The sequence below is a fragment of the Eulemur rufifrons genome, chromosome 29, assembly GCF_041146395.1.
Source record: "Eulemur rufifrons isolate Redbay chromosome 29, OSU_ERuf_1, whole genome shotgun sequence".
NCBI classification, from domain to species: domain Eukaryota; kingdom Metazoa; phylum Chordata; class Mammalia; order Primates; family Lemuridae; genus Eulemur; species Eulemur rufifrons.
The window spans coordinates 88,728,813-88,752,925 of record NC_091011.1 but is presented as its reverse complement, the minus strand read 5'-3'; the positions used below and the strand labels follow the sequence as shown (position 1 = coordinate 88,752,925).

Here is a 24,113-nt window from a genome sequence, read left to right as displayed (position 1 = left end):
ATGCTAATTATGGAAGACAGAGAAAGACTAGCATAAACATAAATGATGTACCTGAAGAAGAAAAAATAATAAATGTACCAGAAAAAGTCTTAACCCTAGAGAACTTAGTATACTTGGCAGCTAAGGAACAGAAGGGAAGTAATCAGGCTGGTCTTACTTACAACTTCTCTCCCCAGCAATACTTAAGGCTAGAAGAGACAAAGTTAGTGAAAAAGTATCTACAGAGTTCAAAGAAGAAACAAATGTGACCCAAGGATTTTATAGTCACCCAACTTTTATGCAGGTATGAAGGCCATGAATGTCAATCTTAAACTCCGGAAGCCATTCTTAGGAAAACACTGAACTACTTGATAGCAAAATCCAGCTGATAAAAAGATTAATAAAACAGCAGTATTAGAAATCAAGAAGTCATGGTTTTAAAAAATTAAAGGTGAATAATGCATTCAAATACATAACTTTGAGACTTAAGGATAAAGTAAAAAATAAATGTGTTCATTCTTTTTTCATTGACAAAGCTTATATCTCATATGAAGAGATGAAAGGGTAATTGGGGGTGGGTGGGTAAGTATGTTGATTTTCTTATCTTAAGGGGTTAAGATAAACCTGATTATATTCACAAATCAAGAAATGGAGGTTTACTGATATTAAATCTATAAAGGTAGTAATAGAATTGAATAAGATTTATAAACTGTCAAAAATTACTAGATGGGAAACAAATATATACACACACGAATCCTTAAGAGACAAAAAATAAAAAGTCCCCAAAGAAAAATTATAATGATATGGGAGAACTGCTTTATCGGTAAAATATAAATGGGACAAACTCATCTATTATAATAAAAACAAAAAAGGAAAAAACTGGCTCAAAAGCCAAAGCTCAAACAAATGCTATATGTAAGATATATTTCTAAAACTCACTCAGAAAGGTTGAAAGTAAAAGAATGGGCCCAGAGGTTACCTAAAGCCCATTCAACCAACTTTCAACAAACATTTTCTCTGGTCTGATATAAAACTGTCCAAAATCATACTAAAACCTGAAAAGCTGATCAGCTTTTTCTAACAGCATTAATATAACTCTGATACCAAAACTGGTGGAAGAGCACAAGAGCGCTGTTGACTAATATCATTTGTAAACACAGCTGTAAAATCCCTAAGTAAAAAGCTGTATTAGCCAATTAAATTCAACAATGAATTAAAAGAATACACATTGTGATAAAATGTATCCAGTAACACAAGTTACTCAAATCTAGGAAGTTGTCTACTAACACTGTTACCTACATTAATAGATGAAAGGAAGAAAAAAACCATATGATCACCTCAATAGATGTAGGGAAAAAATCCGACAAAATTCAATACACCTTTATGATTTTAAAAAACTCAACTGTCAGCAAACTAGAAATGGAAGAAACATTCTTAAACTTCTATAGGGTACCTATAAGAAGCTTATAATAAATCATCAAGCATAATAAATGCATTCCCATTAAAGATGGGAGAAATAGAGATGCCTATTATCGTTACAACTATCAAATATTATAAGGAAAGCCCTAGCCAATGCATTAGAACAAGAAAAAAAAAAAAAAGAGAGAGAGAGACAAAGAAGGATGGAAAAAGAAAACATAGAACAATCATTATTTGTACATATGAGTGTTAATTAAAAATCCAGGACAGTCCACTGATGGACTTGAGAAGCAATAAGTGTTCCATGAGAATCAGATACAAATTCTATATACAGAAGAACCAATAGGTTTCCATCTAGGTTACCACCAACACACAGTAAGAAAAGATTTATCTTATTTTTAATTGACACATAATAATTGTACATATTTATGGGCTACATAGTTACATAGAATGTATTGTGATCAGATCAGGGATAATTAGCATATCCATCTCAAACATTATTTCTTTGTGTTGGGAACATTCAATATCCTCTTTTTTTTTTTTTTTTTTTTTTTTTTTTTTTGAGACAGAGTCTCACTCTGTTGCCCGGGCTAGAGTGCCGTGGTGTCAGCCTAGCTCACAGCAACCTCAAACTCCTGGGCTCAAGCAATCCTTCTGCCTCAGCCTCCCGAGTAGCTGGGACTACAGGCATGTGCCACCATGCCCGGCTAATTTTTTCTGTATATATTTTTTAGTTGTCCAGATAATTTCTTTCTATTTTTAGTAGAGACATGGTCTTCTATTTTTAGTAGAGACTTGTGGTTTGTTTTATGACTCGGAATGTGGTCTGTTGTGGCAAATGTTCTGTGTGCATTTGACAAGAGTGTGTATTCTGCTGTTGTTGAATTGTTATCTAAATATCAGATATGGTTGGTTGATGATGCTGTTGATTTTTCTATATCCTTACTAATTTTCTATCTACTAGTTCTGTTACTGAAGTCATCAAATATAAATGTGAACTTGTCTTTCTTCTTTCATGTTCCGTGAGTTTTTACTTCATGTTCTTTGAAGCTCTATTATTAGATGCATACACCTTTGTACATTTTTGTTTTCTTGGTGAATTAACACCTTTATCATTATTTAATGTCATTTTTCTTCCCCCTCCTTTTTTTGGTCTGATATTAACATAGCCAGTACAGCTTTCTTTTGATTAAAGTTTTTGCATTAAATGTATTTCCCCATACTTTTACTTTTAACCTAACTGTGTCATTGTATTTGAAGTGAGTTACTTGTAAACTACATACAGTTGGGTCATTTTTAAGATCCCTCTGACAATCTTTGTCTTTTAATTTGTGTCTATAGACCATTTACATTTAGTGTAATTTTGATATGTTTGGATTTAGGTTTACTTGTTTAGCAATTTGTTAGTTTCCTCTGTTTTCTGTTACTCTGTTTTTCTATTCCTGCCTTCCTTTGGATTATTTGAACAATTTTTTGTATTCCTTTTAAATTTACCTATTACAGCTTAAAACAATTTTCTCTCTTTATTTAGTTTTATTGATTGCTCTGGAGATTAAAATATACATGCTTAAGTTTTCACCATCTGCTTAGAATCAATTATTTCTTTAGTGGATTATGGAAATGTTAACCTATTTAGGTTTCTTATCCTCCCTCACTCCTTTCTCTTATTGTTGGCTGCGTATTACATTTCCATTCATTGAAAGCCTCATTAGCAATAGTTTTTTCTTTCAACTATTAAACATATTTAATTAAGGAAACTAAGAGGAGAGGACTAATGTGTTATCTTTACCTAGCTATTTACCATTTTCAACCTTGCTAAACTCCTCCATTAGTTTTTATAGTTAATAGTTGTTAGCCCTGATGATTTATAGGTTCTCTTTGGTAGATAACATGCTTCCTACAAAAAAATTTTTGTACTACCATTCTAATTCTTGACTTTTTTATATCTCATACCGTTAGCTATAATCTCCTGTATATCATAGCAACTATAACAGGCACCCTTGTTTTATTCTTGATTATTCACTGTGATATTTTCCCACAAGTTTCTTATAGATATTCTATATTAAGTCAAATGATTCCTATTTCCAACATTTAAGATTTTTACTTGAATTAATGTTGAATTTTTCAAAACTATTCAAACTTTGTTATTGATTTCTAAATTAATTGCATATATGGCCTGTGTGGTAACAGTTTTTTTACATTTGTGAAACTTGCTTTGTGCCCTAGAATGTGCCCAGTATGTAGATGTAATATTTTTGTATTTTTGAAACTTGTGGCCTAGAATGTGCCACTGTGTTTTAATAAATATAAAAGGAAGAATACCAAAACTTGAGAATTCAATAGAAGTTTGAAAAGCAGGAAAACGTAGTATAAGTAGAAAGGACATAGTAAAATGGTAGAAATAAATCAGCTGTGAAAATGTAAGTGAACTAAATTCTTTGGTTAAAATACAACCAAATAAGTTTAAAACAAAACAAGCCAACAGAAACAATCTGTCTATAATCCATTTATGAGAGACACGCAATGGTTGCAAGTTAAAGGATGAGAAAAGACATACCAGGAAAATAGTGGTAAGAACACTGATATAGATAGGCTAATACCAGAAATAATTCAGTCTTTAAGAGAAAAAGCATTGTTGGGGAGAAAGAAGACTACTTAATATTAAAGGAAAAAGAAATTAAAAGTTTGGGCAAAAACTCAAACCTACAGAAATAATAGTGCAGTGAACGCTCATATAAACGCTACCTACATTACCAGGATTCAATGATTGTTAACATTTTGCTGTATTTACATCTTCTAAGAAAAAGGAAATTATTTCATCTGACTAAAATATTATTACATCTAAGAAGACTAACAATTCTGTAATCTTACATCTATTAATAGTACATGTTCAGATTTCTGCAGTTGTCCTAAGAATGTCTGTTAAAGCTTTCCTCCATCCCCAAACTAAGATCCATTCGTAAAAAGAAAAAAAAAAAAGCTAAGTATAAAGCCTTGATTAGATTCATTTAAATGTTTTGCAAGTGCAATTCATGGATGATGTGTTACTTACATCACATCAAGAGGTATATGTTGGATTGTCCCACTATTGATGGTTCTAAGCCACATATTTCCTTGTAAAGGTATGTTTTCCCCTTTATCTTTAATGTATGGGGAAATACTCTATGTGAGTATCCTGTTCCCCATCAGCTTTTTTTTTTTTTTTTTTTTGAGACAGGGTCTCCCTCTGTTCCTGGGGCTGCAGTATGGTGACATCATCATAGCTCACTGCAACCTCAGACTCCTGGCTCAAGCGATCCTCCTGCCTAAGCCTCCCGAATAGCTGGGGCTACAGACACACACTACCATTCTCAGCTAATTTTTTTCTAGTTTTCGTGGAGACAGGGTCTGTCTTGCTCAAGCTGGTTTTAAACTCCTGGTCTCAAGCAGTCTTCCCACTTTGGCCTCCCAAAGTGCTGGGATTATAGATGTTAGCCACTGCACCCAGCCTCCCATCAACTTTTCACTTAATGGTTTTAGCATTCTTTGATCCTTTCCTGAACCAGTTATTTTATATCAGCTGGGATTCTTTTATAAAGAAGAGCTTCCCCACATCAAATGGGAATAACTCTTAATTTTTCCTAAAAAGGCAGGATGAGTATATAATTTGTAGTTCTTTTCATTTAATGTTCAATTATCTGAGGAATGTAATAATCAACTACAGTGGTAACAAATGCTCCCTCCCTCTTTTTATTTTTAGGGACTTAGGAGTTCTTTTTTTGTTGTTGTTTTTAATATATGCACTGTGTTATAGCTGATTACTCTTTTTGCTGAAAAATTTCAAATTTGGCCAGTAGGGGTCCCTTCAGGTTGGCCCCTGTGTTGTTTTGATACAATAAGATATTCCTGCATCCCTATTCTAGAATAATAATAGGTGGATCTTGGAATGCTTTAATGCTGGCCCTTTCCTCCATTAGTTGTAGTCATTGTTTTGTTATTTTATATAGTCTGTGCTTATTTAGAGTAGCCTCTAGGTTCACTATTTGTGTTTGCTTCTTATGACTGCAATTATCACAAACTTGGTCGGGTTTTTTTTTTTTTTGAGACAGAGTCTCGCTCTGTTGCCCGGGCTAGAGTGAGTGCTGTGGCATCAGCCTAGCTCACAGCAACCTCAAACTCCTGGGCTTAAGCGATCCTACTGCCTCAGCCTCCCGAGTAGTTGGGACTACAGGCATGTGCCACCATGCCTGGCTAATTTTTTCTATATGTATATTTTAGTTGTCCAGATAATTTCTTTCTATTTTTAGTAGAGACGGGGTCTTGCTCTTGCTCAGACTGGTCTCGAACTCCCGAGCTCCAGCGATCCGCCTACCTCGGCCTCCCAGAGTGGTAGGATTACAGGCGTGAGCCACCGCACCCAGCCTAAACTTGGTCATTTTTAACACCACAAATTTATTCTGTTATAATTCTGGAGCTCAGAAATGGGTTTCACAAGGCCAAAACCAAGATATCAGCAAGGCCATGCTCTGTTTAGAGGCTGTAGGGAAGAATCCAATCTCTTGCCTTTTGTAGCTTCTAGAGCTGCATTCCTTGCATTTCTTAGCTCATGGCTACTTCCATCTTCAAGGCCAGCAGTATAGCATCTTCAAATCGCTCCCTGCTAGGTTTCATGTAGCCTAATCCTCTATAGTAAAATTTCACTTTATTTCCCTCTTACAGAGATATTTGTGATTGCATTTAGGGCCATTGTAGATAATCAGGGATAATTTCCCTATCTCAAGATACTTAATCACATCAGCAAAGTTCCTTTTGCCATATAAAGTAACATTTACAGGTTCTGGGTTTTAGTATGCTATGCAATCATCTTGGGTGCAGGTGGGCATTATTCAGCCTATCATGCCATTTTATATTATTCCTTCAGGGTTCAGTTGCCCTTTTCTAGATTGTCAGCTGTTTTCTTTTTACATCTTAAATTCATTTCAGTATCTTTTTGCTGCTTTCACTGTCATCTAACTTATTTTTCTTTTCTCTCTGGTTGACCATAAGAACTCTGCTCTTTCACTTCAACCTGTATAGTTTTGGATTTAGTATTATCTGTCATGGTTAGGACTCAGTGTACTAGTCTAATCTGAGTATTTTTTATTTTTGTTGTGGAAAGTTTATGGCCATCTTCTATTCAAATGTCTCCCCCATTCACTCTTTTTTTTTATTCTTCCTGAGACAGAGTCTCACTCTGTTGCCTGGGCTAGAGTGCTGTGGTGTCAGCCTTGCTCATAGCAACCTCAAACTCCTGGGCTTAAGCGATCCTACTGCCTCAGCCTCCCGAGTAGCTGGGACTACAGGCACGCGCCACCATGCCCGGCTAATTTTTTCTACATATATATTGGTTGGCCAGATAATTTCTTTCTATTTTTAGTAGAGACGGGGTCTCGCTCTTGCTCAGGCTGGTCTAAAACTCTTGACCTCGAACGATCCTCCTGCCTCGGCCTCCCAGAGTGCTAGGCATGAACCACCACGACCAGCCCCCATTCACTCTTTACCTCTCCGGTTAACTAATTCTATTCTTCATGTCTTTTATATTTTCCATCCATTTATCTCTGCCTTTTGGCTAATTTTTTTTTCCAGAATCTTCTTTTAGTTCTTTAATTCTCTCTGTAACTCCTAATCTGTTTACTTCACTCAAGATTTCATTTTAATGACTATGATTCAAAACTCAGGTTTTTATAATTTCCTCATGCTTTCTCTTTATATGCATTGTCTTTAAGCTTGGAGGTCTTCTAGAGTTATTTCAGTAGAAATTTCTTCATATATTTTGGTCTGCAATTTATTAGCTTTGGTTTCTTTGTCAAACTGATTATTATATATTTTTCTAATTTTTAGGAATATTCAGAATTTTCCCCACTAAATGATTGATGCCCTGGCCTCTTTGCTTTCAGTACCATGATTATTTCAACAATTTTCTTGTAATTTTAGTACCATTTCTCTCTCTCTTTTATAATATCTTTGGGTAATATTCATTTGTTTTTTGACATCTATTAGGCTAATCCTGCAGTTTTCCCCTTTGACCTATTAAGGATTATGTTAATTAATGACTATCCTTGTACTTAACATATATATATATACACACACACATAATATAGGATTATTTTATGGGTTTTTTTGTATTTGTCAGGTTTTGGCATCTAGGTTTTGCTAGCTTCATAAAAGTAGTTTGGAAGATTTTCTTTTTTATATGCTATCACCTATTAATAATATAATTATATTTTCTTTAAAGATTTGATAGAAACTAATCATAATAATCTGGACTTGATACCTTTTTATAGGGATGAAGGGAGTTAATGGCTGTAGTTTTTTTGTGCCATAGCACACCTTTCATAGCAGTTTATCTGCATTTGTATTTTAACATGGACATCTCCTAAGCTAGGCTTTTAAAAACATTCTCAATCTTTTTTTGGAGAGGGAATTTTGCCATTTGTAAAGTCACTAGAAATGATCAATTATTTACTAAGGTTGCCTGGTTTTAATTGCTGTGATCTACTGAAGAAATTAAAACAGGTTAGGCAATCTTAGTAACTTTCTTGAAATTTTTGGTTTTCATTTTTATTTTTTCATTTCTCATTTAGGATTGTTGTAAAAGATTTTTCTTTTTTTCCAAGACCAAAACTGTGTATCTACTGTTAGCTTTATAAAGTCTTATTCTACTTTTTAATATTTCGCTATTTTATGAGAATCATCAAAGTTCTTTCTTGAACTCTTCTGGAGAATCTGAGGGAATTTTCTCTCCCAAACTCATTTTTTAAAATTCCACCTTGGGTCCTTGTAACTTCTTCATCCTTTGGATATAAAATTACTTTTCTTTGGATAGATAAGAAACTAGAGCTCCAGACACTCATGGTCTGGCTCCACTCTTACCATTTGCTATACCCCAGTAAGAAAATTTTATTCTAATCAGATCAGTCTCCTCATTTCTCCCATTCTCATTTCTCTTCTCTAATCATTTTTCCTCCTTTCTTTCTCCCATCCTTGGGGGAGTAGTTCTTAATGCTAACTGTATATGAGTTTTATCTATGGAGCTTTGGGGGAAAAGGGTGTGGGTAACAGAGTCCTGAATTTACTGGACAAAGGAAAGAATCAATGAACTACTTTCTTCCCCCTCTTACCCTACTTTGAAAACAGCTTAGAGCTTCAGCTTTAATTGAATACCTCTTATGACTAAGACACCAAAGTAAGTGATGAGAGGACAAAAAATTGAATAAAACATGTTTCCGATCTCAAAGTAGCTCACAGACATGGAAAACATAATCAACTTCAAGATATCAAATTCTAACTTATGAAATAGTTATGTCTGGATGGTCTGTGAATTTATCATAGAGGGATGATCTAAAGAAAGTATTCATTTTTATCAACAAATATATATTTGAGTGCTTACTATGTGCTAGGTACTGGTCTAGGCTCTGGGAATATATAAAACAAGACAAAAATCCATACCCTCTTTGACCTTATTCTATTGGGGAGTGGGGAAGACACATGCTAATAACAAAATAAACAAGTAAAATATATATAGTAAGGTGGGTCACATGTGCTATGGAGCAAATAAAGTTAGCAAAGGGTATAGAAACTGCCTCTGTGTGCTTGAGAGGATTTGGAGGGTTAGAGGGGTGGTAATCATTCTAAATGAGATGATCGGAGAATACTTCATTGATAAGGTGACACTGGAATAAAGAGATGAATGAACTTAGTAAGGTAGGAAACCTTGTAGAAATCTTGGGAATACCGCATTCCTGATGGAAGGAATAGTAAATGCAAAAATCCTGTAATGGGAGTATACTTGGCATGTTAAATTAGTCTAAGTGTGATTGGAAAGGAGTGAGTGAGGCTGGAGAGAACAGTAAGAGATGAGGATAAATAAGTGTTAGAAGGCCAGGTCATGATCTGGTGATTTTTACTTGGGAAGCCATTGGATGGTTTTGAGCAAAAGAATGACATATGATCTGCAGTTATGGTTCTTAAAGATTACTCTAGCTACTGTGCTATTCTAGGCATGAAACAGGAGAGACCACTTCAGAGAATATTGCAGTAACTAAGAGAGAAATGATGGTGGCTTAGCCAGGGTGGTAAATGAATATATCTACATATATTTTGCTTTGGAGATGGATTGGATGTCAGGTATGAGAAAAAAGAGAGTCAAGAATGATGCTAAAGTATTTGGTTTGATCAACTCAAAGAATGGAGTTTGTCATTTTCTGATATGAAGAGACCGTAGGAAAAATAAGTTTTGTGAGGTTGGGTGGGGGGAGAAGTTAGTCTTTGAACATATTAAATTTGAGATGCCCATTTTAAGTTACCCTAGTAGGGATATTTGGTAGGCATTTGGGAGTCTGGAGTTGAGTGGAAAGGGCAGAGCTGGATTTTAAAATTTGGACTTCATCAGCTTGTAATTGACATATAAAAATACAAGATTGGTTGAGATCACCTAGGCAGAAAGTGTAGCTAGAGAAAAGAAGACATCTAACACTTATTGGAGATATGAGAAATTAGCGAAGGAATCATAAAAGAAAATATTATAATATCTGACTGTAGTAAAAATTTAAAACCTCTATTATTGCTTCTCAAACTTTACTGTGCCTATGAATCATTTTGTTAAAGTTCAGTAGGTCTGAAATGGAGCCTGAGATTCTGCTCTTCTAACAAATTTCCAGAAGATGTTGATGCTGCTGGCCTATGGACTGTACTTATGAATAGCAAGAGTTTATATGACAAAAGAGACATAAAATGAAAAACAAGTGAAAGACTGTAAATAAGCATAGAATAATAAAGATTAATGTCCAGAAAAAAGGGTATCTATAAATCAATAAAAAGAAACAAACAGCTCATTGGAATAAAAGGGATATAGTATAGGGAATTTTCCAGAAGCACACATGGCTAATAAAAATAAAAAATGCTCAACTTTATAGGAAATACAAATTAAAACTTGATTGCCTTTTCCCTTCAGTATGACAGAAGTTCATAAATTTGATAATACCAGATATTGATAAGATTGTGGGGAAAAGGGTGAACTCATACCCTGCAGAGAGGGGTATAACTTGATATTCTTCATCTTTTGGAAGACCATTTAGCACATTTATTACATTTTTAAATATGCATATCCTTTGATTCAGGAATCTTATACGTCAATATCAAAATGGAAACTTGCACCTTTGCCCAGAAAGGCAGTTCGGAACTATTTGTTGAAGTATTGTTTGACGTTGAGAAAAATGGAATAATCTAAATGTTGTTTAGTAAGGGAATTATTAAATAAACCAAGGGTCTTGGAACCCTTTTCCTCATTTATTTCCCTGTATACATTTTAAAATTTATATCTCACATTTTTTTCATTATAACTTTAAACAGTTTTAAAGGCTATAATTTCTAGTGTGTGTTATATTTATCTTAAATACATTTTTTGGTCAAACCTTAAAACTACAGATTTAGTTCATTCTGTTTATAGATAGAGTCTACCATATAATGTAATTTGCAAAGCCAGTTCTCACTGTCAAACCAAATTGAACTCATTTTTATCAAGAAAAAAAATCTGATGGCTTGTCTTAAAACATGTTAATATGTGCCTTTATTATAACCATTAGACTTCTCAACTCTAGGCTGGCTGGTTGCATAGATGGATAAGGCTTAGAGCCTTGCCACAGATCTGTTTCCTTGACAAAATGAGGTTCTGCTCTTAATTTTTCCCCCTTTTCTCTCAAGGGATTTCCCTCTTTTAATAATCCATCTGTTAAGTACAGAATTATCAATTGGTTGGAATTTATGCATCTCAGAACAGTGCATCTTAGTATTTGAGGCGGATAAGAATTTTGCCTTTCTTTTGTGAAGTGGAAACTGATGATTTTAAAAGGGGAAGTAGGCAAGGAGAACAAGTTCTTAAGCAAATCATTTAGGGAGAGTACAAATAGAAGTTGAGGATTGATTCTTTTAAAAGTATATGTTTCTACCTAACCCCTGGTTACCCCTGAAGTTTGGAGACTACTGAAATAAGCAATGTCATGATAGTATTATGAAATGAATGCTGTACAGCCATTAAAAAGGAGTAAATTATATATGTACTGATATATATAATAATTCTCAGACATTGTTGTTCAGTGAAAAAAGCAAGTGTTAAAATATTTTTATATAGTATTTATATGTATTTGTATATTTTATATATCTATGTATTTGTTTTTTACGTGAGAGAAAAGGAGACATGGAAGGATGCTCACCAAACCATAAGCAGCACTTACTGTTTGATGGGGGGCCTGGGAGTGTGGGGAAGGGGAAGAGAGATTTTCATAGTTTATTCTGAATACTAATGTATCATTTGAATCTTTTAGAGTTGGAATATGTTACTAGTGTAGAAGAAAATTTAAAGACGCTTAACAATAAAAGAGAAAACCACTATACTAAATGATCTTTAAGCTCTAAATTTTGAGGAACATTGAAAGTTACTGCAGTATAGTTGTCTACGTTAAAATATTTCTAATTCATATCCTAAGTAACTTTTATTTAAATTGTTTTAAAATATTTTTTAGGTGTGGAATATCAAACAAATGATTAAGTTGACACAAGAACATATAGAGGCCCTGTTGGACAAATTTGGTGGGGAGCATAATCCACCATCAATATATCTGGAGGTAAGCTTTTGAGTATCATATCGTTAGTGATTTTGGGAAGAAAAAATGAATTTATAAAAGCATTAGTACTGATAATCTTGGTTATTTTAGGGGATAGGATTAGGAATAGATACAAGAAGAGAGAATTAGTTTTGCCTTTATTATAATTCTTAATCTTGTTTTGTTTCACTTGTTACAATAAACATTACTTTTTGTAATTTACAAAACTAAGGGGGAAATTTCAAAATATTTCTTTGAATTAAAAAAGAAGAGAGAGAACACTGTTTTGGAGGTCAGCAAACTAGTTACCATATTGGAAAATGGGGCGATTTTGTAAAATAACTTTTCTAACTTAAGTCCTCCCAAAATTGGTTTCTGCTTCCTTATAGGAAAAATTTATAATCTGTAAATAGTCCAACATTGTTTAGCTTTATTGTTTAATAGTGCCTTGAGGTTTGTGCCAAGCCTTGAGCATGATTGTGAATTTATAGAGTTAGTCATTGTTCTTAATCCTATGAGATAGTGGGTACTATTCTAATCACAGATAAGCTTTCTTGGCATTAGTTTCCTGGTGTAACCCGGCAAGCTGTTATGGAGCCTAGGCAGTCAGACTCTACAGCCCACACTGTTCACTACTATCCTACACTGCCTTTCTCTATAGAAGTTGGCTCAGCTATAATCATTAGTCATACAGGGAGATAACCCTAAATTATAAATGATCAGGTTGCCATTTGGCTCTAAATGCTGGAAGTTTTTAAGCACAGATTGAAAGGTATCTAAACTAAATTTCTAATTTAGTAATCTAATTACTTTTTAAAGGGCAAATTAAGTCTTCAGTATTTTATGAGAAAGTAAGCTTGTATTTCTAAAATAAACTTGGAATGTTCAAAAATAACAGTTAATAAACTGTTTCCTTCTTTCTCCTCTACTTCATATGGCTTCTCTTAGATCACACTACTAGTTAGTATTAAAGCTAGGACTAGAATTCTTATCTCTGAATACTAGTTAATATACTTCATAATATCCCATGGTATCTCTTTTACTTGTATGTCTTAGGAGGCCAAGCAAAGAAGTCATAAGGAGGCAAATAGTCCTACTGAAAATGGTAATATTTTGTTAATCAGAACTAGACAATATAATCAGCAGTTTTTCTGCCAACGATTTCTGTGTCTTAAGGACAATTCTGCCCCACCCCAATGCTCAGATATAATACATTTGCATCAGTAACCATGTCTCACTATAGCAGTGATTCACCACATCCTCCACACACACTCTTCAGGCTTTTTAGTATTCAAGGACTGATCATTAACAACAACAACAACAAACCTTCAAGCTTGTTATTCTGTGCCCAGTACTGTGTTAAGTGCATTTATTAATTTAATCCTCAAAATTCTTTGAGCTAGTTACTAGATACTAGGTATTTTTGCTATCTGCTTTTTATAGCTGAAGAAACAGGAAGAAGCTAAGTAACTTACCTGCAGTGACTGCTAGTAATGGGAAGAATGCAGATCTCTAACTCAGAAGTCTATGCTCTTGATCACTACCTTATTCTGTATTTATCATGACATTCTCTCTCTCACCCCTGTCCCCCGCCCATAGCTCTTTTTATCTTGGCTAGGTATTTCTAATACCTTAAGCTATTTTTTGTGACATTGTTAGTGGACCTTATAGTAGATATATTCTATTTGGTTGGTTCCTTTTAGAATTACCCACACAAAATTGAATCACCTATTCAAATTAAGTATAATTAGGATAGTAAACATCAGACCGTAACTTATAGATTATATCATTAGCATGCGGTAAAGCAGATTCTTATTCTCGGGGACTAGTGCTACACAATTTGTAGTGTGCATATACACATGCACGTACACACACATGCTGTAGAAGTCAGTATGATATAATGATTAAGATGAACCATGGAGTCACACAGACTCCATGTTTGAATCCCAAGTGCACCTTAGTTTCTGCAGACAGAGTACCTGATCTTATTCCCAACCTCATTGGTAAATGGAATAATATCATATGTGGCAATTTAAGGATTAATTGAGTTCATAATTATGAAATAGAGTTCCTGAGATATATATTAAGTACTCCATAAATAGTTGATTCATTCATTTAACAGATATTTCTGAGTGCCTGATAGCATTTGTACTGTTCTAGGACCTAGGAAATAGCAATTTTAAAAAATGGCCCCAAATCTCTGCCTTTAAATATTAATAGTTTATGTTTTAATGGGAGGAGGGAGATATAGACAATAAACACATAAATGAGTTAGAACATTGCACTTATCACCATTTATATACCATGAAGAGGACTCTGGCTAGAGATAACAGAATTCTTACCTGGGGAAAGTTCACTAAGCCAAGAGAAAAGATCTGTGGGTATTGATATTGGAAGCCCTGTCAGTGAAAAGCCAGGTCTACTGATGATGATAAGCCACTGAGTCCTACCATTCTACAGGTTTCCAATCCACCATTTAGGAGTCCTTAACCCTTTTTCTTTTCTCCTTTGATTGTGGCAAAATATACATAACATTAAATTTGCCATTTTAACCATTTTTGAATATATAATTCTGTGGCATTAAGCACATTCATATTGTTGTACAACCATTACCACCATCTATCTCCAGAGCATTTTTATCATCCCAAACTGAAACTTTGTACACATTAGACATTAAATCCCCACTCCGTTCTCCCCACAGTTCCTAGCAACTGTCATTCTACTCTCTGTCTCTATGAATTTGACTACTCTAGGAACCTCATATTAATAGAACCATATATTAGATTGGTGCAAAAGTAATTGCGGTTTTGGACTGTGATTTTTAAATCATTATATTAATAACTAGGCTCAAATACATCTTTCTTAATCAAAATAGGAACCATTACAATCAACATATTTTTGCCAACCTCATCTCCTTTTCCAGTTCTTTTTCTGTTAAGCTTATAATACTACAAGCATTTACGAAAGACCATGAGGGAGAATCAAAGATTTTAAAATGGCATTTTCGATCTCAAGGATTTTATTATTGGGCTGTCAAGAAGCATATGGATATATTTTTATTTGTGTAAGTGCTATACATGAGAAATAAACAAAATAGAAGAAGGGGACAGTTACACATCTTCTGAGCTACATCGAGGATGTTTTGGTGCTAACAATGAGATCTTGCACTGTGTCCTGAGTCTCATTTTTTGACAAATCTTTTTTAACACCTCATCTCCTTTTCAGCTTCTTTTTCTGTTGACTGTGTGTGTGTGTGGGGGGGGGGTATGAAAGTTTGTATGCGTACAGCTCTTCTGGAAAAAAGAATTTTTTAATGGGAGTGTTGGACACCTATCCTTGACGTAGTATAGTATTTTATCTTAAATTAGATATGTGATTTGGGAGATAAATTATGGTTTGATGAGAAAGCTAGAAATACTATGCTTTTTTATTATTCATGGACCATCTAGATGTCACATACATATAGGCCAGACTTCTCAGTGTAATGTAGTATAGTGTCTTATAACAAACAGTTTATCAATTTAATAGTGAAAGTATTAATTTACGGTATTTGTAGCACTTATTTTGTAACTTGTAACTTAAAACTTTGTTAGCTATATTATAAAGAGATTATAATCAAAGACTGAAATTTCATATTTCCTTTAGTTAATGTCAAGATAAAGTCCAGATTCAATATAAGTCTACTTTATTTTATAGGCCTATGAAGAATACACCAGCAAGCTAGATGCCCTCCAACAAAGAGAACAACAATTATTGGAATCCTTGGGGAATGGAACTGATTTTTCTGTTTCTAGCTCTGCGTCAACGGACACAGTTACATCTTCTTCCTCTTCTAGCCTTTCAGTGCTACCTTCATCTCTTTCAGTTTTTCAAAATCCCACAGATGTGTCACGGAGCAACCCCAAGTCACCACAAAAACCTATCGTTAGAGTCTTCCTGCCCAACAAACAGAGGACAGTGGTGAGTCAGTTTTTAATATCATCATTTTGCTCTTTCTTTGTTTCTTTCAGAAAAATCAGTTGTTGAAAATGAATATATTATTCATACTTAGAGGTCATGCAAATAGAAAGAATCCATCTCAAACAAGAATGGAAAAGATAATTATTTGTTGCCAAAGTCTATGTTCCTTAACTGAAACAAATTATCTCTAGTGTCAGATTTGGCATTCTAACCTATCTATCAAACGCGTACCACATTCATGTCTGAGTACTGGTTTAAAATCAGTCAGAATTTCAGACTTGAGCTTGTTTATTATCTAGTATATGCCAGGTAAGATTCATTCTTCACCCTTAATAAATTCCCATTCTGAGTTATCATCAAGTGTTGAATTTTCAATGTGCTTGATATTTTTCCTCTTGTCTACGTAAGTTTTGATTATTGTTTATCAGTGTCACCATTGGAACAGTGTACCTTGTAAATGACATTTAAAGCAGAGAAATCTGCAAAATTATTGTGGATGGTCTCTAATCCTCAAGTGCAAAAAATATTGCCAGTAGCCTTAAAAAATAATGTGTCTATATGCATCACTACTTTTTTAATGTATATGGTTGCTTTTGACGTTAATAAAAAAATTTCATTTCTGAATACAACCGAAGTCAAAGTTTTTCATTTTTTCTTAGACAACAGAAATTAAAGTATGAATGCTGTTGTTCAGTATTTCAATTTTTTTTTGACTTAAAAAATGTTACTATAAAGGTATTATATGCCCAGAAGTTAGGAATTCCTACATTAGAGGTTAGACTGAGAACTAATGGAGTTAGCAATAATCAGCCTGTAGATTTTAATGTTACTTGGGAAATATGGCTTCTAAGATGTTGTTTATTGTCAGGGAATACATCCATTCATACTTTTCTTGCCCTTTCTTCCATGAACAGGCAAGAGTTGGTTGCAATAAAATGGACTCTAATTATTCATTGTGCAGAATTATTAATCAATTTATAAAACAAATTCACTTCTCCCACCCTTTCTCTTTCTTCTATTGGGTAGAATGAAATTAAAATTATTTTTCCCACATTAAGATGAGGAATTACTAAGCAGTATCTTTGCAAGGATGCCCCTCTTAAAAGGGGAATATAAGGTGAAATTATTTATGAACTATATGAATAGAAATTCTATCTTTGAAGCAGCCTGTGTTACAAAACAATTTATGGTAAAACATCCTATACCCAGTAGATTTCAGATTAATTCTTTATTGCCTGTATTCATGAGCAGGATGTAGGAAATGTGTTCTTAAGTCCCAGGCTTTTGCCTTTTTTTCATCACAGTATTCTTCCTCCTTTCAGGTGCTGCTAAACTAGGAATTGGGTGAGGTTGTTAAAGATAGTCTTTCAAATTTCTTAGCCTAATCTAAATGATTAAGGTTAACTAGCCTCTTTGTATTTATTAGGGGGGCCAAGAGAAATTTACAATTATCACTAAAGCTTATAATTTCCCTTGTAAAAGGCTACAGGGAGTTAGCTATGCTCCCAGCAAAGAACCTGGTCCCTCAGGCAGGGGTGTCCTTGCAAAGGAAAAGGAAATAATAGAAAATAAAAGAATATAGAAATAAAGGAATACACGGAGACGAAAGTACAGTTTATAAATAATAGATTTATTTAAAAGGGAGGGGCTTGGGAGACCCCACAATATTACTGTAAATTGTGGAGCCCCGAATGAAGTTTTACATCAGTATTTATGGGTAACAGATTTATTTAATAACAGATAGTTTGTTTTAAGTTCAAAATCTCCCAAAAAGCTTCTATAGATCCCTTAATTAACTCTATCTACGTGAACAAACAGTTACAAAATCTTTCTAGGACAAACTTTTAAGTTCTAAGATTAAACTAATCACTTTAGCAGAAAAGTTAAACAGAGACATAGTGGCTCCGTATTTCTTTATCTAGTTATTGTGAAGTTAGGTATTCAGGAGTCCAGCAGAAGCTGTCGCTTGGGCTAATTGCTTGTAGCCACAGGTGTCTGTCTCTCAGGCAGGTGAGCGGGCACTTCTTTGATCAGCTTCCATCCCATGGCTCCATGCAAACCTGCTTTGTCATTCAAAGCAGGCAAAAGCCACAGACTGCAGCCTCACCTTGGAAAGCAGCTGCTACTACCTTTTAGACGCCCTCCTAAGGTGAGGCAGCTTTTGATATGAGAACTAACATGTTCACATATTCCTTCAGGGCAAAGCCCTGCAAAACTCCTGAGATCATTTCTGTCTCTCATATAGTAATATTAATCTGTGGAGCAATATTTCTATGGGGCTACAACTCTAGAAGCAACAAAAGGCAATAAAGATAATTGAGACTCTTCAAAGATGTAAAATGATCATAAATGAAGAACTACTAGGCAATTGACTAGGCTTACCTTAATTATCCTGGCTAGGCTTAGATTAAATAAATGACTGACTTGTTCTTGTCCATTATACTCTCAGTTTAACTTTTCATATTCAATATTCAGAAAAATTCCATATCATGAATTTAGTAGGTCTTATGAATAGTCAATAAATGGGTCTACAGTATTAAACTCTTTCAATGATAATTGTTTTGCCATTCTCCCTTCATCTTATTTCTTTCTTAACTGCCTCTTTTCTTTTCCTTTTCTTCCCTCAATTCTTGTTAATATTAACAGTGACTGTTTGAGTATTGGCCATGCTATATTCCAGATTCTTTGCTAAGATCTTTACATATATTGTCTCACCCAGGATAGTTCACATTTTGTGGTAATGCACAACAGCTCCTCTGTCAAAATACATACCTGTATCTCTTTATCCTCTACACTCAGGAACACAGGGCAGTGGAACCTACTAGCAATAAATGAAATCAGTTACCAAAAAGGAGATTATTTTTAAAAAGAGGATTTAGATTTGTAGTCCAAGATAGCAGACTAAAAACTTGCCTTTATGTATTTTTTCTCTCTAAAAATTCTATTGTTATGACAATAAATATATATAGAAAATAAGTTAATAAAACAAGATAGGATGCTGTCAGAGGACTAGGAATTTTTAGGAATTCCTGGAAAATGGAAAATATCCGATTGGATAAATGAATAAGCCAAAACAGAAAGCCAAATAAAATTCTAGGGGCTAGATTCTTACATAAAGGGAGCCTGTCTTCTCAGCAAAATCCTGATGAAGCATAAAACTTGTCAGCAGTTACAAAGAAGTGGATTTGCCTCTTGGGCAGTCATCAGAGTAATTAATTGAAGATCTTGCTCTGGCAGGAAGACAAAGTCTTATGTCTTCAGGAATCAGGCCCATAATTTAAATATGAATATTTTGAAGGTGTGAGTTAGTTGTGAGTACTGTGGAGAACCAAAGTCAACCAGATCCTGCTAAAATCATTGAAATTCTGAATTTAAAATAAAAATAAATTTTAAAAAAAGGTGCTGGCCGGATATTTTGAAACCTCTGATAATGGGCTGCTGAGTCCCCATTGCAGCCCTACCTACATTGCATATCTCCATAGAGATGTAAAATGTAGCCTCCTGGAGTTGTACAAGGGGACCCTGTCAGTTCCTCTTCTGTATATATGAAGCAAATTGTTTATAGTGATTATTCTGTGAAAAAGCTCTGAAAATTGTTTCTAAACAAAATGAAATTTCTGTTTGGAGAATCTCTGCATGAGTACTGGAATGAGAAAGGTTAGAACTGAACATCACATGTCTCCGAACCTCAGAGAAATCCAGTGTGTGGCGAGGGAGAGTAAAGACTAATCAACCCAGGAATAAAAGAATACTGTGCTTCTCTTTGGAGTGCACCAGACTTTTCCTCACCCACGTACCCTTTAGTAATCTGTGTATAGTACAGAAAAACAAACTGCTTTCTCTTACTATACTCTCAACACGACACACTTCTGTGACCAGATGTGTAGGTGTGTTTTTCCCACCAAGCAATTCTCCAATTCTCTGTAGATATCAACTGGTTGTCCCACAGTTTAACTCAGTTTGACACTATCTACCTGGAAATAGCAAAGACCCTTCAAGTTAAGGGCCCAGTCCCACAAGACTGCCCACCCTCTTCTGATGCCAGTCTCAAGTTCCAGGTTGTGATCTATACTTCTGACCAACTAGCTATCAATCAAGGGTTCCCACAACCTCCTTCTCATCTTTGATCATTTATTAGAATAGCTCAAAAAATTCAGGGAAAAACTTACTTGTTTACTCTAAAGCTGTGATCCCCAGCCCCAGTCTGGGCCTGTTAAGAATTGGGCCACAGAGCTCCACCTTCCCCCACCAGCTTTGCCTCTCCTCCACCCTCCTCCACCTCCCTCCCCACCCATCTGTGGAAAAATTGTCTTCCATGAAACTTAAGAACCAGGTCACACAGCAGGTATCAGTCTGCAACCTGTTAGGAAGACCTGTTAGGAACTGGCTGCAGAGTTCCACCTCCCCTCCAGCTCTGCCTTCCCCACCCCACCCCCAGTCAGTGGAAAAATTGTCTTCTGTGAAACCAATCTCTGGTACCAAAAAGGTTGGGAACCGCTGCTTTAAAGGATCTTACAAAGGGGAAACAATGTTACAAAGATGAATAGCCAAATGGAAGAACTGCTTAGGGTAATGTAGGAAAGGGTGCAGAGCTTCCGTGCACTCTGCAGGCGTACCACCTTCTCCAGCTACAAGTGTTCAGTACCCTGGAAGCTTTCTGAACCTTGTATTTTAGGAATTTTTATGGAGGCTTCATCACTTAAGCATGATCAATTATTAGCTCAATCTCTAGCACCTCTTTCAATCTCTTCCCAGAGGCTGGTGGGTGGGGCTGAAAGTTCCAAGCATCTAATCATGGCTTGGTCTTTCTGGTGATCAGCTGCTATCCAGGAATCCACCAAGAGTCACCTCATTAGAACAAAAGATGCTTCTATTACCTAGCAAATCCAAAGGATTAAGAGCTCTGTGTCAGGAACCAGGGTCAGAAACCAAATATGAGTTCAAAATGCACCTGGCCGGGCACAGGGGCTCATGCGTGTAATCCCAGCATTTTGGGAAGCCAAGCTGGGAAGATCTCTTCAGCCTAGGAGTTCAAGACCAGCCTGAGCAACACAGTGAGACACTGTCTCTACAAAAAATTAAAAAATTAACCAGTCATGGTGGTGCTCACCTATAGTCCCAACAACTCTGGAGGCTGAGGCAAGAGGATCACTTGAGTTCAAGAGTTCAAGGTTCCAGTGAGCTATGATCAGGCCACTATATTTTAGCCTGGGTGACAGAGTAAGACTTTGTCTCTCTCTTTTTTCTTCAGGATGCACCTAGCACCCCTATCCCTGATCACTTAGGAAATTACATTGATTTAGGAGCTCTGTGCCTGAAACTGGAGATGAAGATCAAAATACATATTTTTTGTTATAAACTACAATATCATAGTCTGTCAACATACCAAACCACTTATACAACTGTATAAGGACCTATACAACTGTACAGAAATAAGTCCACACCAAATCAACCTAATTTTCATTTATAAGTATGACTGGGACACTAACAGCAACAGAGAAAAACCAATATAAAGAAAGCCACTAGAACATTAAAAAATACTATATTTCAGGAAGTACTGCATTCTTGAAACCAGATCAGTTTCATATGAAAATGGAGTTATTCAGAGGATCATAAAGAGTTTGCATTATAGAAATTAAAAGTATGATTGTAGGCCGGGTGCGGTGGCTGATGCCTGTAATCCTAGCACTCTGGAAGACTGAGGCAGGCAGGTAGAGACGGGTGGATCGTTTGAGCTCAGGAGTTTGAGACCAGCCTGAGCAAGAGCGAGACCCCGTCTCTACTAAAAATAGAAAGAAATTATATGGACAGTTAAAAATAATATATATAGAAAAATTAGCTGGGCATGGTGGCGCATGCCTGTAGTCCCAGCTACCCGGGAGGCTGAGACAGGAGGATCGTCTGAGCCCAGGAGTTTGAGGTTGCTGTGAGCTAGGCTGACGCCACGGCACTCTAGCCCAGGCAACAGAGTGACACTCTGTCTCCAAAAAAAAAAAAAAAAAGTATGATTGTTGACTTTAAAAGTTAAACAGACAGGCTAAATAATAGGATAGCTAAAGAGCTAATGAGTATTTTGAAAGATAAAGCTAAGGATATGTCTTAAAATATTTAACAAAAAGAGGTGGCAAATATAAGAGAAAAGATAAGAGTCATGGAGAGATCCAAAAGGTCCACTTCTATTTAATAAATGTTATAGAAGCAAATAAAATAGAGGAAAGAAGTGTTCACAGACATAATACAAAATCTCCCTGTGTTGAAGAAAATACCAATCTTCAGATATATAGGGGCAACTGATTTGTCAACAGGAAAAGGAAAACAAAGATTGGCCTGGACATATGCTGTATAATTAAAAACTTAAAAAGAGAAAAATCTGAAACCTTTTCAGAGAGATAAACTGGTAATCTGCGGAAGAATGAGAATTGGATAGCTGTTTCTCACTGGCAAACTGAAGGCTAAAAAGCAGTGGAGCAGAGCCATCAAAGATCTGATGAAAGTTGTTAGCCAAACTAATATTCAAAGTTGGGGAAAAGCAAGACATTTTGAATATCTGGGGACTCAAAATTATTTTGGTAGAATATAACAGGTATCTAGGAATAGATCCTAGAATTTAGGAGAATTTAATATGAAAATAATGGTTCAATCAGTAGGAAAAAAGGTAAATTATTTAATTTCTGGTGCTGGCACATCTAGAAGAAAATAAAATTGGATCCACATTTTAGACGAGTTACAAAAATAAATTCTAATAGAATCAAGAAATTAAATACAGGCCGGGCGCGGTGGCTCACGCCTGTAATCCTAGCACTCTGGGAGGCCGAGGTGGATGGATCGTTTGAGCTCAGAAGTTCGAGACCAGCCTGAGCAAGAGCGAGACCCCATCTCTACTAAAAATAGAAAGAAATTATATGGACAGCTAAAAATATATATAGAAAAAAAAAATTAGTCGGGCATGGTGGTGCATGCCTGTAGTCCCAGCTACTCGGGAGGCTGAGACAGGAGGATCGCTTGAGCTCAGGAGTTTGAGGTTGCTGTGAGCTAGGCTAACGCCACGGCACTCACTCTAGCCTGGGCAACAGAGTGAGACTCTGTCTCAAAAAAAAAAAAAAGAAAAAAAAATTAAATACAAAAAAAGAGTAAATCTTTCAAGAAAAATCCAGTAGACTGTATGTAAAATCTAGGAGTTGAGATTACTGTCTTAATTAATCAAAACTTAATTAGGCTGGGCGCAGTGGCTCACACCTGTAATCCTAGCACTTGGGAGGCCAAGGTGGGTGGATCGTTTGAGCTCAGGAGTTTGAGACCATCCTGAGCAAGAGCGAGACCCCATCTCTGCTAAAAATAGAAAGAAATTATCTGGCCAACTAAATATATATAGAAAAAATTAGCCGGGCATGGTGGCGCATGCCTGTAGTCCCAGCTACTCGGGAAGCTGAGGCAGTAAGGATTCCTTGAGCCAAGGAGTTTGAGGTTGCTGTGAGCTAGGAGGATGCCACGGCACTCTAGCCCGGGCAGCAGAGCGAGACTCTGTCTCAAAAAACAAACAAACAAACAAAAAAAAACTTAATTAGCTCAAAAGCTATAAGAGATAGGCATATTTGACTAAATAAAATTTTAAACTTAGATTTGGCCCCTCAAAAGAGCAAAGTCAACAGTCAGTGTGGAAATAGTATTGGTGCTGAGATACAAAAAGTAAATAGTCTCCTATATATACAAAGAGCACTTCAAAATTGACAAGAAAAAGACATCCCAATAGAAAAATAGGCAAAAGATAGAAGGTTAAATTCAAATGAACAGTAAAATGCATGACCATTGTTCAGATTCACTCAGTTGTGAGAGAAATGCAAATTAAAGCAACCATGAGATCATTTCGTCTGTCTGGTAAAAATTAAATTATTAATGACAAGGGTGTAAGGAGAAAACTACTCATTTCATTGTGGGTGGAAATGTAAAGTATCACAGCTTATTGGAAAGCACTTTAGTAATATTTATCAAAATTTACAAGTACTATGTCTTCCAAGCCAGAACTTCCACTACTGGGAATTTACAACATAAAATAAAAGCATCAGTATATAGGAACGTCTATACAAGAATATACTACCATTATGCATAATGACAAAAAAAAATGGATGCCCATCAATA

General features: G+C 35.4%; 1 protein-coding gene across 7 annotated transcripts in view; it reads left to right on the top strand.

Annotated features, from left to right (window-relative positions):
• Positions 1-24,113, top strand: part of BRAF (B-Raf proto-oncogene, serine/threonine kinase) — a 147,117-nt gene that overhangs the window by 33,183 nt on the left and 89,821 nt on the right. For 6 of the 7 annotated variants that reach the window (XM_069462731.1, XM_069462729.1, XM_069462726.1 and 3 more), the window contains exons 2-3: positions 11,937-12,038; positions 15,714-15,977. In XM_069462731.1, coding sequence (XP_069318832.1) covers positions 11,937-12,038; positions 15,714-15,977 — 366 coding nt within the window. The remainder of the gene's footprint in view (positions 1-11,936; positions 12,039-15,713; positions 15,978-24,113) is intronic. The other variant, XM_069462732.1, reaches the window with a different exon arrangement.